Source organism: Halichoeres trimaculatus, unplaced genomic scaffold, assembly GCF_033239565.1.
Source record: "Halichoeres trimaculatus isolate MK-OKI-2021-1 unplaced genomic scaffold, fHalTri1.1 fHalTri1_scaffold_13, whole genome shotgun sequence".
NCBI lineage: Eukaryota > Metazoa > Chordata > Actinopteri > Labriformes > Labridae > Halichoeres > Halichoeres trimaculatus.
The window spans coordinates 11,213,360-11,233,524 of NW_027437191.1; the positions used below are offsets into that span (position 1 = coordinate 11,213,360).

A 20,165-nucleotide genomic window follows, 5' to 3' on the forward strand; every position below is an offset into this window, starting at 1 on the left:
AGCCATACCATCTTTGGCCTCAAAACAATCAAATCACAGTATCGTCGTCATCAAGCCACTGAATGAAATCAGGGAGGTTAGCACATTAGCAGTGTGTATGAAGCAGCCAGTTGTGCGTTTAAGTGGGCGGTTGAGTAAATTAATAAGATATTCCAGCTAAGTCAAGAGGACAATGTACGTGTGTGAATGAGTGAGTGAGGGTGGGAGAGTGAAAGGGTGTGTGTTGGTGTTCAAAGTGTCGGTTACATAACAAACCTGTGTAAGTAAAATGAGCTCTCTGAACAGGTCATTTCATAACATGAAATAGCGATATACAAGCTGCAACATAGCCTTTTATGTAGCCCACTTCTTAAAAAAACATACAGATTAGAGACTTTGTCTCACTTGGCTTCCTCAAAAAAAATCTCCATGCCATGCCCCTGCTTCTTTCTAACAAAAAAAAAAAGAAAAAAAAGAAAAAAATACTTTCTTATCTTTCTAAGCAATTAGCTACCCAGCCACCTACCAAGTACACCAAACAGATAAGGAGGATTTGTGGGAGTGTGTCTAATACAGACAATCCATCTTGCTGTGAGGTGCCTGTGTGAAAGGAATCCTGAAATTATCAGGACGGTCATGAAATTATCTTAAAATGTCAGCAGAGTATGTGTGCAAGTCAAAGGACTTTAAGGAGTGAGGGGTGGGCAGCTTGGCCCAAGCACCTAGAGCAGGGATGGCCAACCTGCGGCTTGCGAGCAGCATGTGGTTCTTTGCCTTTCAGTGTGCGGCTCTTCGATCCATTCATAAACATGTATTTATAAAGTTATGAGTAGCGGTGTGCTAATCAATCTAAAATATTGATACACTGATGCCAACGTTGGGTTCAGTGTCGATCAATATTTGGGTGTACAGATTGATACTTAAGTTTCAGTTTCTTTTCTCTAGTATGGATTTAAACACACTAACACAGTAAACCTTGCTTTGAAAATTGGAAATGTATTGATTTTAATTTTATGTAATTTATTTTATGTGTGAGAGGAAGTGCGTTTGTAAGACCCCGTGTCTGACATGGCTCGTTGTAGAACTACGGTAATTTTTGTGGCTCTTGGTCTCTGACTGGTTGGTAAGTTTAAAAGTTTGTGTCGTTGAAGACACAGACACAAACATCTCTACAGGTCAGACATTGTTTTTTGGGCATTAAGAGACTCCACAGAGAAAATGATCTACATCTTTGTCCCAATCTCCTCTCAAACATCCGTAATTATCCAGATCATCTCATCTTATTAACATCCGCTTAGTTTCTTTCTCGAGCACACTGAACAGAAATACTATTAAATTAAGCCGAGCCCACAGGCAGCCCAAATCTGCGACTTTAATTGCTGACATGGGCCTCCGTCTCCATCTCCTGCTGCCTGTGGGTGTAATTGTGTTACTGTCTGCTCTAATAGAGCTTATGTGCTAATGACAGAACACAGAAAGCGGTCTAGTGGGGCCACAGCCCTGGACGCAACTCAGGAGGGACGGCTTCAGATCAGATCAACAAGCCTCGCATTCATTGAAGACAAATTTTCTTATCAGAGCAGGCTTTTTATCAGGGCTAACAAATTCATTATGAGAAACAAGCGTTTGGCATCTTATCTTCATTTAATGAGTTTTAACCCAACGCTCCACCAACTCACAGCAGTGTTTCTGAAGAAAGGCACTCAGTCCTTTCATTTCTCATCTGAAGAGATCCAAATTGATCCAACAACAGTGACGCCAGCTTCTAAGCTTAGCTCATTTCCAAAACAACGCCGTCACCGGGCTGTGAAAAGGACGAGTCAGGCACAGGCAGGAGCTGGGTAATACACACACTGACCAGGAGAGACAGAGAAGAATAGATAAAAGTTTCACCCAGACGATTTTGAGAAAGTTTACCAGCTAAGTCCCACAGACTCTATCCCCGCAGGCACACACACAGACAGCTACAGCCCGTCTTGTCCTGTTTGTATACCTACATGTAGACAGCGTCAGTGACGGCCTCCTCTGACAGCAAACAAACCGCCACAGTCCGTGAGGGGCCCCACTGGACCCACTGCCAGGCCTGAGCGCCACCACCACCTCGCTGCCTGCTCCCCCCACACAGTCCCGGGGGCTCACATACAAAACCATCGCTCAGGCTTCAGAGTTCTTCTTTCAATTTCCTGTGCCTCAGCTCTGCCTCATCCACGCTGCCGGAGGTTTGTGCAGCTCAGAGCGACGCTTATGAAGTTCCACCAGGAGAAGATAAGAGCGTCTGTCCTCAATAACAATCTTCTTCTGCTGAAGTCGTCTGTGAGGTTGTTTATCCTCTGGAATCAGATGCCATAATATCCGGACAGCACACTTTGAGATGATGCTGAGATGCTGGGTGTGGCTGTGCTGTGTGCTGGATCTCCAATAGATTATAATTGATGGAAACAAAGGAAGAGAAGGGAGAAAGGCAGGGAGGGAGGGATGGAGAGTGGGAGGGTGGGATGAACATAAGAGGCAGAGAGAGGAAGGAAGATCTGGAGGATGAGAGCCTGTCGTAGACAAAAGAAGGAGGAGAAAACAAACTGACGAGACACACAAGGCAAATAAAGATACAGAGAGAAGAAGAGAGACAGAGCTGCTCACAGGATGTGGTGACTCCACCTGATGGCCGCCTGGTTTGTACTTCCTGGATGCAATCAATTATTCATAGACGGGATACAGAGAAGGACACATCGCTGCTGCTGCTGCAGATGCCCTAAATTCCATTACCACAGGAGTGTGTGTGTGTGTGTGTGTGTGTGTGTGTGTGTGTGTGTGTGTGTGTGTGTGTGTAGTTCAGCATTTTATATAAATTTTTTGCTTTGAATTATTCAGTCACATCACGCCAGCCAGCGCTGAATCTAAGGGGTGTGGTCACAATAAGACATTCCCAACCAGAAAATAACAAAGAATAAGAAACCAGCTGTTAACACTGAGAAATATAATAATAAAAATATAAAGCATTAGGATGAGTGACAAAATATATTTTTCTCATCATTCAATTCAAATTTTAACATATAGACATACAGTATCTTCAGGTAGTCAGCTGACCTCATTCTTTGAGCACAGACTGTTGCTGAACCTAGACCTGACCAACTGCAGCAACCCCAGATCATAGACTGCCCCCACAGGCTTGGACAGTAGGCACTAGGTATGATGGGTGATCACTTCATCTGCCTCTCTTCTTACCCTGATGGCCCATCACTCTGGAACAGGGTCAATCTGGACTAGTCAGACCACATGACCTTCTTCCATTGCTCCAGAGTCCAATATTTATGCTCCCTAGCAAATTAAAGCCGTTATTTTCCAGCTAGCCTCACTGATAAGTGCTGTTCAGCCCAAATCTCTTGAGTTCCCTTCACGTTTAAACATAGCCCTGAGTTCTAATGTTGTTTTTCTTCACTAAACGTTAAAGTGATCCCTGATCAACAATCATTCAGGATTTTTTTCCCACCATATTTCTTCCCGGAAGAGGATGGGTTCCCACTATCCTTCCAGTGTTTAGTAATGCTTGGGCCGTTCTTAACCAAATTTTAGTAGTTTCTGCAAACTCCTTGTGTCTTTGGACTTGGTTGTATAAGAAAAGAGAAGAAACTCATTGCACCAGTTAGAGTTAAAAAACTTGTTGCCAGCTGAAAGATAACTGCCCATGCTTCTACCTATTTGCTTGGATGGGATGTTTTTTTTTTTGGCCTGGCAGTGTATATCATTTAAGAATATTTCTTTAGATCATAAAAAGGACTTAAAATTCAGATTAGTCCAACTTCTGACTATATCTTTATTTATATTCTCTACTTCCCTGGGCTCTTTTACTTTGAAAAACTGCATCCTAGCAGGGGGACATGGAGGCGATCACCCTGTGGCTCTGCTGAGATGTTATTGATACCCAGGTTACTTTGATCGCAGCCTTCAGCTCAGCTGTACTTTTGGGTCAGGTGTCTTAAAGTACCCCAGATACTCTCAGGGATCCAGGTCAGGTAAGGTGGCTTTACAGTCAGGCAAGGTGATTTCAGGCCCAGCAAATTTTGATATCTGATTGTAGTTTTGGTGCTGTGGGCAGGTGCCCAGTCTTGCTAGTACAAAAGAAATTAGCATCTCAGCAGAGGAAAGGATGAAGTTCCCCTATATCCCCTCTGATTCCATCAAACACAGTGGACCAGCATAAAACCCAAAACCATCAAGACTGCAGAAACTTCACACTGGACGTCAAACACTAGGGGCTCTCTACCCTCTGACGGTAGAAACTTAATTTCCAAAAGCAAAATTGGCTTTCGCCTCTAAACAGACTAAGCAGAAAGTCACTGACCCTGGTTCAGGAGTTGCTTGATATCAGGAATGTGGCAGCTGTAGTCTCCTCTCCTTAATCTGTCTGAATCCAGCCTCAGTTAACTCATCATGAAGCTCCCCCAAGTTCTTTAATGGACTTTCTCAACAAATCTCTCAAGGCTGTTTCCCAGCACACCTTTTCCTTGCAGCCAGCTTTCCATTAAGATTCCTCAGTGCAGCACTCAGCCAACAGGCAGCCTGTTCAGTAATGACCTTCTGGACAACTGTCGAGTCAGCAGTCCTCCCCCTGAGTGTGGCTGAGCAGACTGAAGTGGACGACTGAAACTCACAATAAAATGTCCCAATGTTTTTAGAATCTTTTTAATACTGTTTGGGTTAACAGCCATAATATATTGAAATTTCACTTTCTTATCTGATAAAGTTAAACCCTGTTTTCACCAAGTGATACAGTATGGATCAGTACAGTTTGGTACAGATCGGATCCTGTTTGTTTCCACAGCCAACCTTGCCCCTCTTGGTAGGCGGTGTGTAAGCCAGAAGCCAATAGCCGAGTCAGCTACATGGTAGCATGTCACCATAGCAGCATGACACAGTGTACCCTGCTAATAAATCCAACAAAGAAGAAAAACACCACACATTTAACAAACAGCAACAATGAAAGACATCCAGAAATTCATTTTTTGTGATTTCAATGTGGCTCTTTGTTACAAAGAACATAAAGACTTTGTTTCAGAGGAGGCTGTGTGCCGCCAGGAGACATACAGCTGCTGTCACAGTAAGGGACGATTCTTTTGACCAATCAACAGGCTGCAGTATTGTAGTTACATCTTCTGAGAGCGGATCGGTCTGGCGCCCCAACAGAAGAGTAGGGATGGGTACTTTTCCCATTTGAAATGATATGGTACTGATGCTCGGTACTTGGCAATCTGCAACACTCAATGGTAGCAATTTTTGGTACCTTTTTGTGTTTATGTGGTAGAAAATATCATTTTTTTTAAATGATAAAATACAACCTTTTTTTAATTCTACATATTTATTCTTCAATATGGGCTGCACGATGGCCCAACGGTTAGCGCTGCAGCCTCACAGCAAGAAGGTCATCAGTTCGATTTCCCAGCTTGGCCAGTGGGCCTTTCTGTGTAGAGTTTGCATGTTCTCCCCTTGCATGTGTGGGTTTTCTCTGGATACTCCAGCTTTCTCCCACAGTCCAAAAACATACTCACCATGTTAATTGAACACTCTAAATCGTCCCTAGGAGTGAGGATTGTGAGTTTGTGAATGGTTAATGGTTGTCTGTCTCTATGTGTCAGCCCTGAGATTGACTGGCGACCAGTCCAGGGTGTACCCCGCCTCTTGCCCAATGACAGCTGGGATAGGCTCCAGCCACCCGTGACCGTGAATAGGATAAGTGGTTGAGAGAATAAATGAATGAATTATTTCTTCAATATATAACCTTGCAATGCTGTGTTCATGTCAAGCATAGAAAATTGCCTACTTTTCCACTCTCACAGTCACAAGGACGCATTTAGGTACCTTAACATGGTACCTTTTGATTTTATGTGAATAGGTACCCGGAACTTTTGACAGAATTCAGTCAGTACCTATAAAAGTACCTGGTTCGGTACCCACCCCTACAGAAGAGTAGCAAAAAGTAGGGCTGTACAGTTCGGTTATTTGGGGATCTGTCAGCCACAAAATGTGTGCATTACTAGACAAACCAAACTGAACCACATGGTGGGAACAGGACTTAATTAAACTTTTTCATAGCCAGTTTCATTTAAATGCACCTGTATGTCTCTGTCACTTATTCTACCTTGTGATTCACCAAAGCTTCGATTGGTAATTGTATCAGCTTGGATTATCAGCTTGGATCCGACATTAAGACTCTTTCTAACCACCACAATGGTCAGTATTAATTTACCCCAGACAACAAAGACACAGAGAAGAGAGGAGACAAAAAAAACTGATGGATGACAAAGTGACCACGGGAAGAAGAATGAGTGAACAGGGGAAAGCGCAGGGTCGTTTATTGGCTCACCCATCAGTGAAACAACCTGTCAGCACAGCTGCCATCCATCTATGTCTGTGTAAGTGAAGAGCTGACACTGTCACCTGTGAAGAGGTCAAGGTGTCTCTGAGATGAAGGTTTGTTCAGTGCATTCCCACACATACATGTCCATCCATCAGGCCATCATGGACAGGCCCGCTAAATAGCACACAGCAGTGATAAATAATACATGAAGCTCAGCTCTGGTTCAGTGGATGCTTTGATCCAAAGAGTCTTACAGTATGATGAACGTCTACATTTTTAGCATGTGTGGCTCCAGTGGGAACTGAACCCGGGAACTTTATAAACCTCTACTGCTAGATGACGTACCCGCTCTGCAATCGCAGACGCACCGGTGTGGAAAAATGCTGCAGGAAATTCCAGCTGTCTTCACTCCCTCAAAGGTGACCTGACTGTGAGACATGTGTCCACACATGTGTTTATTTAGACTGATGGACAGCGGGCTTACAGACAGGACACATTTTTGAAGCTAAAATTCACATATGGGATCAGATATAGCTCATGATGTCACTGCTCATGGGATGAGATGACAGTGTCTACGGGGAGGAGGGGTTCTTGTGATCGGCTGCAGCCCAAGCTCTGCAGGAAAACAATGACACCTGCTCTGTTTTAATATGGACACTCCATAACCCACCACAGCCACAAGAACAGACTTGAACCCTGTTTTAAAAGTTCCTGAAACAAATTTATGAGTAAGAAGAAAGAATATAAACTAAGGATGGCTTAGTTTATAGATGAGTGTGCCTGCCTAATGGTCCTTTGGCCTCTTTTCCATCATCCTGGCTTCCTGCTGACATCAGGGTTTCCAGTAGGAGAGGGTGAAACAGTTCTTTAAGGTCTGATTAAGGTTCTCATCAATAACCATTACACCAGGAAGCCTGAGAAAATGGGCTACTTCGCTGACCTGAAAATTCTCTCTGAATATCAACTGTTCACCTGGGTCTTCTTTGGGTCCTCACCTCTACCTGTGTTTACCTTTTAAATGGCTCTAAACAACCTCCCCTGGAGCTTCCTTTAATGGCTGTTTTTCCACTGAGAGACAGAGAAAAGCTCTTATAAGCTCTCTATTTTTTAACTTAACCTTCATAATAACTTCAAGGCCTTTTTTTAGTGGGAATCAAGCACTCCAAGCTCTTGAAGAAAAACATGTCTGAAAGTCTTGTTTTGAAGTGTAAGCCAACCAGAGGTGATTATGACGCTTTTCTAAAAACATGGGTCCAATAAAACAAACCTCTTGATGTCCTGAAAATCACTTCTCGGTTCATTTAAGAAAATGCTTTTATGTTGGAACAAAACCCATCCCAGAAAACTCACAGATTTCAATGATTTGCAAATCATTTATACCCTAAAATTAACTTTTCGAATATTCAGGAAGAAATCCTTTGTCTTTATATGCTTATTTCAGATTCAATACCAGAAACATGTTCTGAGTGAAGATGTTGTGTGATGCCTCTAAAAACATTATGTTCACCCCACAGCTACAGCCTGTGTCAGCAAATCATTCCACAATATCTGAATAAAGAGTCTGGAGTTATATCTTCACAGCCAATGACAAAAACCAAGACTAGACTGTTGTGACCCTTGAGCCCTCAAATGGCATCTAAAGCCCTGTTTCCACCAAGCAGTCCGGTTCAGATCAGTACGGTTTGGAACGGGTTGGCATGGTTGAGTTTGGTCTTGTTTGTGGTAGATGGTGTATTAGTTGGATGCCGACAGCCGCATGTACTTTGACGCCATAGCAGCGCGTCACAGTGTACCCCACTAATAAATCCAGCAAAGAAGAAAAACGCACAGTGGGTGACAATTCTACCGACCATCAACGGTCTGCAGTGTGTTGCTTCACCTTCTGAGAGTGGATCAGTACAGTCTGGCATCCATAGGAAAGGGTCCCAAAAATGGGACGGCTCGTCTCGATTATTTGGGGATCTGTCCCAGGATAAGTTAGTAGAAACGCCACAGAAAACAAAACGAATGAAACAAAATATGGCATTTTTTGTGGAAATCATGGACAGTATGTACTCCGGAGAGGCCATATCTTAGACAAGGTAGACAAATTTTGGAGCAACAAATGCTGCCATCCAGTCTTATTGCTGAGCAATCCTATGAAGATTTCCCCACTAGTGACCTGTTGAAAACATCTGACACAATGTTAAATGAAAAACAGGAAAAGGAGAATCCAAATCTGGAGGCTGGGAATGCGATCAACTTTGTCTACAGCAATGACAGAGGTCTACATGAAGCAAACAATCACAACACCTGCGCAAAACTGATTATTTCTATCAATCTAATTTTACAGTTTCTTGTTGGCATTGAAACATTTTTTGACTTCACAGGGTTTTTAATATCCAGAAATTCTGTTGAACTATAGTTCTAAAAATTATTAGTAGATACAAGTAAATGAACTGATGGACTTTTTTTGTCTCTCCCCTTAATCAGAGCAAAGTATCTTAAGAAAAGCAGCATAAGAAAGCAAGTAAACAGATAAAATACCTAAATCAATGGATGAACTTCAAGCGCTTATCATTCAAACAGGACCAAGTAAAGTTTTTTGTAAGACATAATTTTTACAGACAGATTTTAGGAAATGAAGTTCACAGATCTAATGTGATCTAAAGTTAATGCAGTCATTTGTCTGGTTTTATGTCCACCTCCGACTCCCCCATAGTGTCCCACATATTGAGGACTTATTTTTGGGCTCTGGGGAGCCAGGATGTCTCGTGGTGCCGTGGGATAAGACATCCACACCACCATCGTCTCGACCCCCTATAGACCAGCCCTGGACATCTGATTCCAACCAGCCAAGAACACAGAATATCTCAGCAACATGACAGGAAGTATCATGAATCAGGAGAGATCACATGTCAATGTGACACAACCTGCAAATATCTGCTTATTTTAGTTTCAGAGCTGCCCAGCAACAAGAGTGACGGCCTGTTTGACAGCCGCTCAAGGTTAAAGTAAACAGAGGGGCATTTGTTGGAGGGGCGGAGGCAGAATGTAACAGATGATGTGTTTGTTCATGATGGACTTGTGACAAACAACAACTGGGTCACGAGCATCCATATTTACAACCATTAAACTTCTATGTACTGCAAAAGAGACAAAAATTAAAAAAAAGTCTGGAACAGAATATTCATTCACTGACCAACTCAGTTTTCAATGTATCTCTTTATATTTTTGCTGCTATGTATCTAGTATTTGATGTCTGCTGCTGTCAACAAGCAGCTCACTGTAAAGGAAGTCTCGACTCAGGCATCATTCTTTCTTTCTGACTCCTCCTGTCTGCACTAGCAGCAGAAAAATATCCTTCAAAATATTATTTAAGAAAGGGAATAAAAACAAATTTTCTTTTTAAGTGTGACATCTAATTATCTAACTGGTTGCTCTCATTCAGTGGTTGTTGTGTTTACAAAAAGAGTTATTATCTGCCTCAGCTCTATTGCAGAAATAACGATTGTTCAAGTGAGAGGTGAATTCTATTTTTTAAGGGGTTTTCTTTTATTTTTTTGTTTTCTTTTTTCTTCTTCAGAACCAAGCTTTTGTCTGGTGTGCGTTTCTTTTCTCCTTGCTATTTGGCTTTAGTAAGACCTAATAAGTATAAAAACTAAACTTGGTCTTCTTACAGGAAGTTTGGTTATTTGTGTGACGAGTTTGCTATGAGGTATTTGTTATCAGTATTATTCTACTTAAATATGCTGTTTTTTCACTGAAATTGGTAAAATGTTGTGATATCACCAAGAGATAACATGGGCAGTGTCCCTAAACGTGGATAATACGTTTCAACAATGCAGTATGTAAGGTACACATTTGGGGACATTAGGGGTGAGTATTGGCAAGAACCTAACGTTACAACACACATCATGATACTTAGGTTGCAATACGATAATACAACAATATTGTGATATATTGTGATATTCTACACAGTTAACTATTTGATTGAAAACAACTTTTCTATTTTATTGTGTTTGAAATACTAAAATGAGTCAGATGCAGTGTTTCATGTGTTTTCAAGTGCACCAAGTTTTTCACTTAAACTTCTGGCATTAAACTGATGTTGTAAAGAAATTATTGGGTGAACGTTGTAGTCAGTTGGTGAAACTGATAAATGTCACTTAGTGTAACCAATGTGACTCACAAAAATGTCTAATATTACACAAAACATGAGTGTGATTATTATTTTATCAGTCTACTACACTGTCAAAATCAAACTTAAAATCATTTTAAACTAACTGACCTAAAAACAGAGAAAAAACATTTATGTTTACAGCATCAAAACCCACATCATCAAGTGTAGGAAAAAAATATTTTGAAAACACTCTGAGATTATGTTTTTTATACAGTTTATGGGCAACATACAGCAGAGTAGCTCTTCAGTGCCATCTACTGCAGTGAAGGTTCAGAAGATGTATAGCACTTCCAACTCGCCTAAAAAATGAATTTTTATCTTAACAAAAATATTGATATTAAGAGTTGAAATATCTATATTTATCACAGGAAAAGGTATCGCGCTAAATTGCCATATCAATGTTTTTTCCACAACTCTTATACACATATGTGTATGCTGGGTACAGACACAAGTACTGAAATGTTTAACAAAAAAATCAACCAAGTGGTGTGTAACCAAGTAAACTTAAAGAGGCAGTTAAGTACTGGCTTCAAGGTCTTAAAGTCATTTAATATTATATAACATTATCTCCTATTAAAATGAGTTGTAAATCCACGTCACCAATTTAAAAAAAAAAAAAAGTGAAATGTGTAAAAGTGGAGTAGGATTTTATGTCTTGTGTAAATGAATCTTGTAACAAAAGCATAAAATATCTTGTTAGCTAATCACAACGTCTGGAATCCAGAAACTAGTTAGAGAAGGAACCGGCAGGGTCAAATGAACAGGATGATAACACCAAGTTTCCCTACAAACGACTGTTTTTTGAACAAAGTCCCTGACATTTGTGTGCAGTCAGCTCACTGTATCCTGTTACTTTCTGATACCGTTAAGACTCCAAATACACTGAGAATATAATCATGGTCTAAAATGTGTCAGCCTAACGTTCACACTGCTACTTCAACCTTACACTGTAGCAGATGACATCACGGTAATCACCTGGTTGCAAGTAAACAACATTCTTTCTGCTGAGCTCTGAGGATTCGAGAACTTCAACTTAAAACAAGCAGCTGCATAAAGAAACAAATTCAACTTCAGAAAAATCATTTCTTTCCTGCTGTTTCTAACATTATAGTTTACAAAACACTCTGAATATTGTTTCTGATGAACAGTTAACTATCTTTTTACAAAGACCACCGCTTAATATCATGCTGGAGAGGAGCTCATATTGTGCTGTTGTGCAAGGAGGAAAAAACAAGTTATGTTTGGGAATGTTATCAGATTTCATATAACTTCAGTGAGTCATTGGTTATTGACATTTACAGCGTGTAGAGCTGATGATACGGGCCCTGAAATATTACTGTAGTCTCCTAACCACGCTGAATTAGAGTCGTGCTCTGATACAAAGCCTGAAAAAAAGGCTACTGGGAAGTTGTTTATCTCCTACCTCCACCTCATCCAAAGCATCTTTTAGAAACAGAAAACCAATACTGCGATGAATTATATATTACTGCATGACTCATCATGGACTCAGCGGGCTAATGGCAACAACAACAACGAAAAGACCAAATCCTTAGAGTATCCTTTGAATGTTGGAGACAACAGCAAGAGGAGAAACCGTCATTATTTTCCAATTGTTATTAGAAAAATAGATCTCAAAACAACAAAAGATGTATAACATGATGAAAAGAGAAGAAATGAGCAGCACAGCAGAGGGAGGCAGCTGTGCACCAAATTACTCCGTCAGCTTTTCTCTGATCATCTGGGCTGATTTATTTCATCAGCTCTTATTTACAAGAGAAGGCAGGCGATCATCACAGACGGAGGAGGAAGACGAGCAGCCCTGATACATCATTTATCATCTGAACTCTAAGCATTTATAATAACCTCATTCATCCATAAGGAGTATTTGTTGATGTCTGATTGGAGCACCACAAGTTACGGGCTGCAGGGATGAATCATGTTTTGTTGTTTTTGTCTCAACCAGTGTTGATTTTGACAGCTATTCTAGATTAAGTTATGGTCTTTTGTAAGAAATACCTGTTAGTTACAGTCAGCAGTTATCATCAAACCAATTTAATAATGTCCGTTTATTGATTAACGGTCAATAAAAGTTGTGAGTTTTCCAAAAGCATCTCTCTAGAGCTTCACTCCAACCAAACATGGTGTGAGACCTTTCCACTGCTGCGTTAACCTTTTCGTGAGACGCCTTGTTCGACGCCCCTCCAGAGGCTGACACAGAAAGCGTTTGTTTGGGTCTGTGTTTTCTCAGAACCATTGCCTCGAGGAGCAGCAGTCTTTTATTTTAGGGCTCTGCTCATGCAGCCAGCTGTCAGTCAAGACTTCAAAACAGCTAACTTTAGTCAGAAACAATCAGCTGATCGTTAAACTTCCAACAAGGACGAAAACAATTTGTTACAGTTTTCAAAGTCCAGGTGATTGTGTTTTGTTGTTGTTGTTTTTTACTTTATAAAACTTTGTCTATTTTGGTCCTGACAAACAAAAATCTCTCAATTATCACAAGAGTTGAAGAGTAGCGGGCTCACATATTTACAGTAGGTACCAGTAAGACCAAAATAATGTTGAGGGGATTTTTAAATATCTTGTCACATGAATGTTTGAAAAAGTCAATTGATGGATTCCCCAACTCATAAATTCAGCAAACAAAAGTTGGGGTTAACATTTTTTGATTATTTTCAAGTCCCATAATTCACAGATCACAGGTGCTGCCTTCATGCTGAGCCCAGTTGGCAGATTTATGGTGTCAGGACCGTAGACTGTATAAATAATAGATGTAATCTCCCCAGTGTCACTCGTCTGTTTCTGAAACACATTTTGAAGCAAATTAGCTATTGCTAGGGATGGATACCAAAATAGGTACTTTTATGGGTACCAACCGAATTCTGTAAAAAGTACCGGGTACCGATTCACGTAAAATCAAAAGGTGCTGTGTTTAGGTACCTAAATGCATCCTTGTGACTGTGAGGAAGTGGAAGAGTAGGCGATTTTCCATGTTGGACATGAACGCAGCATAGCAAGTTTATATATTGAAGAAGAAATATGTTAATTTGAAAAAAAAAATTTCATTATTAAACAAATTGATTTTTGTTCCCACATAAACACAAAAAGGTACCAAAAATTGGTACAGTTGAGTACCGATACTGATTGCCAGTATCGGGCATCGATACCATATCATTTCAAATGTGAAAGGTACCCATCCAGAGCCATCGCAGTCATATTGGAAGTGGCAGGGGGGCTTCGAGTACAGCTATTGGACGCCTGTCAGTCACGTGACCTGAGCTGTGCCTCTGAGCACGCAATCTTGATATCCTCTAAACTGCTGTGTTAAAAAAAAAAAAAAAAAAAAAAAAAAAAAAAAAACCATACAGTGTGTGCCAATGAAATTTGCGATTCAGACAGGAGACGTTGTTTGAACCAAGCTGTAAATAAGTTAATTTCTGCTGTGAAAGGGATGCACCAATCACAATATTTTTGGCCGATCACCAATCTATGAAAAGCCTGACCTGCCGATACTGATTTGGATACCAATTTTTACTTTTTATTCTTTATAACTGACAGCATATACCTTCAATGTTCCACTCTTATGTTTTGAAAATCATTGAACAATACCTGTGAAACAATAAAACCTTTTTTGTTTAACTTAAACAACCAATAAAGTGTCCTGTGTTTTAGGTCTCAGAGCAAAAAGCAACAATGGCTGTCAGACCTTTGGAGGTATCAGTTTCATATGTAAGGATGGGCCCATCTCTGATCACTGATCACCCATGCATGCATGTCTACACTTGACCTCAGCCTAACTTGAACAAAACTCTGTATCACAAACAAATTGATGACATCACAGAGACTAGGTTCATTTTTTATAGAGTCTATGGTCTAGACCGATCTACCCTGAAAGTTAACATATCATCATAGCACGCTAAAGAATAGCCAACAACAACCAAGGCCACATATGAGACATCAAACAGAAAGTCGGACTTGTTAGATTTTCTTTCTGCTTTCCACAATTTGTTGTTTCAAGTCAGAGAGTTTGACCAAAAAGTGAGCTACGCTCTATAAAAGATACAAGAGTCAGGAAGAGTCAAACAAACCAGTGAAGATAAATAAGATAAATTGCTGTGAGATGGAACTATGAGACTGAGGAAAAGTTTAAGCTTTGGCAACAAGATCCCTTCCTGTATGATGTGGAGAGCCCCATTCTGTCACCAACATCCCGGCTTTAATGATGACCGGTCAAGTTCCACAGTTAAGCCCATCATCTGTCAAGTCAAACTATATATTTCTGTCTCTGTGATCACACTAACATCACAGAGAGATTGTGTCGTCTGACTCAAACATAAAAGTGAGGTGAGAGTTAAAGTAAGAAGACAGAGAACATCAGACAGGTTCAAGTCTCCAGGCTGACTACTCACTCCTGAGGATGATCTGAGCTCGGCTGATCCTCTGCTGATCCTGGAGGAGCCGGTGAACTCTTGTTGAGGCAGGCATGACTCTGGATACCTAAGTGATAGGGCCTTCAGGGGTCCTCAGAGCTTTGACTTTCCTCTTCGAGGTTTTGACCTTTTCTTCAGTTTTTCAGATCAGCTTGGTCTTTTCCTCCTCTACCTGCTCCTCCTGTTCCTCTAACAACACTTCTGTCCTTCTCTCTGATTCCTTTCTGGAGACTTATTTCTCTGTCAGTGTGTCGGTCTCTTTGTTACGGTCCAACATGCTACGTCTCTCTCCACTTATATCCAGCTGTGTTGTAGTGTGTAGTCTGTAGCCACTTTGCCAAGCGAGGTTTGATGCCAGAGACCATGAGCTCATCAAGAAGGAGAGAAGTGGGGCAGGCGTACAAACGGGGGGTTAGTATGGTCACGCGCTGTCACGATGTGATGAGCACAAACACATGCCAGACTGATGCTGTGCACTGTGTGCAGGGGGCCTGTACCTCTGAGTGTTTACAACATGTGGTCAACCCCCCCTGACCTGTAAAAACAGACTGTTTCTGAGCAGACAGAGCGGACTGTTTCTATGGGACAAGAGGGGAAGGGTCCCTCTGTGTGTCTCCTTCCTTTCCTCAGGTTTCAGCCCCTCCTCTCTCGGGAAGATTTCATAAGATGGAGAGGCACATGGGGTCCTGTAGACAGGGATCATTTCAGTCTGAAAATAAATGATGACCTCCCCTTTAGCAACTTTTCGCATGTTTCCGTGGAGACAAGTGACTGCCAAGTCTGGGTCTGGCTGTCCAGACAAATAGACCAGAGAATTAGAGTCTGCTCATCTGGCACAGGCTCGCCCATTTCATTAGGAGCTGAGAGGCGCTAAGTATTACTAATTGAATCATTACTTTAAATCTTCTCCAGAACATTTCTTAATAAAACAGATTATGTTAGCTCCAATGCTGATTTTAACTTCAACAACCACAGAAACACTAAACAGAGGATGTGATTGTAAAGTATGGCAGATTCTGTCTGATCAGTCTTTCATAAAAACACCTCTTTCAGCAATGGCTGTTAAATACCCATAACACTAAATCAATGAATGTTTATAAGCTAATAATGGAATTCACTGACCTGTCTCTACAGACACTGCATCACTTTGTGTAGCAACAGACTCTTCATTAAAAATCACCAGATTCTCAGCTGCGAACAGGATGATCAGCTTGTTTCTTCAGGTGGTAGCCGGGGTAGGTGGGATAAGGTAAGGTGAGTGGATCGTTATGCAACACAGAATTCCCCAAGGTGAGACGAGTCCCTGTCAGGATGTTATTTCACACATCAGGCCGCTCACATACATTATCCTTTACATATTTCTATTCTGAGATGCTGCAACCAAAGCGCTACTTGACACTGAGAGCTTCAGCTTTTTTAATCAGAGTCTCTGAAAACATACCAGACAGTCTCATCACCTTCATTCAGCTTGTTTCCTCCCTGGAAAACTTACAGAGTAGTAACCATAAAAGCTCAGTAAGACCTTCCTGCTTGGGTTGATCGCAGTGAAACTTGTGGCTTGGATCTGTAGTGTTTTTCAGGATAATGACTCTGTTTCCCCTCTGCTATCCAATAAAGGACATGAAAACCCCCAAAATAAGTAGAAATAAAGAAAGAAAGAAAGAACCTATTTTGTTGCTGATAATCTGATTTTAAACCATATATTTATTATAAGTAAGCAAGTCTTTGCCCCAAGTAGAGGAGTTCAAGTCTCTTGGGGTCTTGTTCACGAGGGAGGGGAGATTGACTGATGGATCGGCAGCGTCGGCAGTCATGCAGACGCTATGCGGGTCTGTTGTGGTAAAGAGAGAGCTGAGTCAGAAGGCAAGGCTCTCAATTTCCTAGTTAATCTACATCCCGACCCTCACCTATGGCCACCAGCTTTGGGTAGTGACTGAAAGAACAAGATCATGGATACAAGCAGCTGAAATGAGTTTCCTCAACAGGGTGTCTGGGCTCAGCCTTAGAGATAGGGTTTGGAGCTCGGATATCCAGGAGAGGCTTGGAGTAGAGCCACTGCTCCTCCATCAAGAGGAGCCAGATGAGGTGGTTTGGGCATCTGAGGAGACCCCAGGGTAGACCCAGGACACGGTGGAGAGATTATATCTATCAGGTGGCCTGAGAACGCTTTGGTATCCCCTCAGAGGAGCTGGTGGAAGTAGCCAGGGACATAGGTAAGAGTGTCCAAATCTGATACTGATATTGATTATCAGTCTGATATCAGCAAAAGAAAAAAACAACAACTAATATCTGATTATATCAGATTATATCCAGCTTAATCAGCATACATCTAAAATCTCTGATATAAGTGCTCTGACACAAGCAGTTCATTTCAGACTCCACTCCAACACTTCTATCCAACATGCAGAGTCCACATGATCACAGCAGTGTGTGCTAAGATGCTAAGGAGTAAAAATGATATCGGCTGTGAGGCAGTGATTTTCATTTAAGTCTGAAAAGACATTGCAGCTGAAACTTGACATGCACAAGATCCTGGTGGTGGCACAGAACCTGGGAAGTATAAAGCCGCATCTTCACCAAGCAGTCCAGTTTGGTTCGTCTTGGTACGGCGCGCATTTTGTGGCGTTACCACTGACTTATCCCAGGACAGATCCCCAAATAACCAAGACGAGCCGCCCCACTCTTTGGGACCCTTCCGTATGGGCGCCAGACTAAACCGATCTGCTCTCGGAAGGTGGATCAACAACACTGCAGACCGTTGATTGGTCGGTAGAGTCTTCACTTACCCGACAGAGGCTGTATTTCTCCTATCCGCACACAGTCTTCCCTGAAACAAAGCTTGATTGCACTTTGTATCAAAGAGCTACATGCCAATCACAAAGAAGACGAAATGCTGGATGTCTTCATCGTTGCTTTTTGTTTACTGTGTCACGTTTTCTTCTTCGTTGGATTAATTAGCGGGGTACACTTTGTCACGCTGCTATGTCGTCACACTACATGCGGCTGTCGGCATCTAGCTTATTCGCAGCCTACCACGAGATGGCTCGGTTGGCTGTGGAAACATAAACATGACCGAGTTTAACCGTGCCAACCTGTACTAAACCATACTGATCTGAACCAGACTGCTCGGTGGACACGGGGCTTGATACGTCCAACCTCATCATTAAGTTTGAGTAATAACACTGGATCAAGCATTTTCTAAAATTCCATACTACAAAAAAGTTTTAAAACGTTTGTATAATTCATGCTGGTATCGTATTGAATCGACGTTGGTATTGGCCAATACTTAAGGCTGCAATATCAGTATGGCATGGGAAGTGAAAAGGTTGTGTCAGGACGCCCCTAATTATAAACAGGCAAATATATAAAGGCAAGACTATTTCAAGATCACTTATAAGCTGCCTATATATATATATATATATATATATATATATATATATATATATATATATATATATATATATATATATATATATATATATATATATATATTAAAATGGCCATTTCAAACCTAAGTATAACCAATACAAATAAAATGAATGTATTAAATCCATGTGTAAAATGGTAATATTTAACACTCCACTTCTAAACAAAGCAAACATCCTCACAGAGACAGACAGAAGCAGAAACTTGGCTGCAGGGGGGCTACACTTCACACAATGCAAACAATAGATGCTGCAACAGTGCTGCTGTCACAGACTTTACACACCAAGTGCTGCTATAGCAGCTCTCAACAGAGGTCAGGCCAGGACAGGGCTGTTTGTCTAACCTTTCATTGGACCGTCTGAAAGAAACGACTGCTGCAGTCGAGAGAGGATCAACAGTGTTTACCGTCCTGGAATATTAAAGTTTGATCAATCTTTCCAGAAAATCACGGAGGAATCTGTCCCTCATTTTCCACCCCATGCGGTTTTATATCTGTGACTGTATCTTTACTCCCTCCTTCCTTCCACTTTTGACCTGACGGGTGAGGATTACCACGAAACCACAACACAGACAGTTGCCCGGCGGCCTGTGACCCATCCCCTCTTTCTCCTGATCCCAGTCTCTTGTCCTGCTCAACTTTAGCCTTTTTTGGAGAAAAGAGGAACAAAGACAAACAAAGCAGGAGCCTCTGGATCAGCGTTGGTCCGTGTGTGAGCTCATCGTTTTTGAAAAACACGTCACTTTCGGGGGAGACTCTGCTCTCCCTCTGACTCGGCACATAGCGATGAATTATGGGCCGTGGAGCACAGACTGTACACACACAGAGTTCCCAGTTATCAGAGCTATGACACACTTTCCACATGTCAGCAGTCACCACACACACACATACACACACACACACACTTGCTTCCGTAGGATGGAAACTATTCTGTGCTTAGTTCAAAAGCTTACTCACACATTCCTCAATGCTTCGTACGAGCGCACACACACACTGAGAAACATCCAGGACTTCACTTAAAGAAAGTACTGTTGATCATGATGGAGTGTCAGCCACACACGAACAGCATATGAAGCGCAGAGTGATTTTTCTCTCCTCTAAATCCTGGAATATCAAGAGTTCTTTCTTGGGCTGCGACGTCACTTCAAAGAAAGAAACCAAAGCAGCTGCAGCTGAAGATAAGAAGAGCCGTTTATGAGAGAAAGAAATCCTTCTTTATCTACACGATGACCTTGCACATTATTTGTGTGAATGTGGCAGAATTTCTTCATTCGATTAAACACTGCAGGGAAAGATCAGAGGAAAAGGAAAGGTCATGGAGACAACAGCCTCGAATTGGTTCAAAATGTGTATATTTTAAGAATTGTTATATAATTTTCCTTTTACTAAAGCAAGATAAATGTTATAAACTGTATGAGGAAAGGTTAACCTTTCCCGTAAGGCAACAACAGGCCAAGAACTGTGTCTCCGCCTTTGTTTTTTTTTTTTCTTTGTGCTGCTTCAAGTTGTCTTTGCAATCATATCAAAGTCCTCATGAGTCAGAGCTTTAACTGTAAGATTATATCAACTTAAGTGCGGGATCATAAATGATTGCTGTAGAAAAACAAAAATCCAGATTGTTACCATGTTTTGAGTTATGCCACCTTTAAATAAAGACTTTCCATCAGTCTGTGTAGCCATCAGGGACCCACCAGATATTATCTGAGACACGCTGATTGTTACAGTGACACTCATCTGGGGGTTTTCAACCAAAAGTTCCAGGAACTCTTAGTTAGTACATAGCTCCATAGCATACCTGTGATTGGAGAATGGCTCTTAATC

General features: G+C 41.4%; 1 protein-coding gene across 5 annotated transcripts in view; it reads right to left on the reverse strand.

Moving 5' to 3' along the window:
• The window catches only part of enah (ENAH actin regulator), a 181,166-nt gene that overhangs the window by 61,881 nt on the left and 99,120 nt on the right, over positions 1-20,165 (reverse strand). Inside the window, exon 1 of one of the 5 annotated variants that reach the window (XM_074684927.1) lies at positions 1,977-2,378. The exons of the other annotated variants lie outside the window; for them this stretch is intronic. Within the exon in view, the coding sequence (XP_074541028.1) occupies positions 1,977-2,130 (154 nt within the window). The 5' untranslated portion in view covers positions 2,131-2,378. Of the gene's footprint in view, positions 1-1,976; positions 2,379-20,165 lie in introns of those variants that run through there. 5 annotated transcript variants of the gene reach the window in all.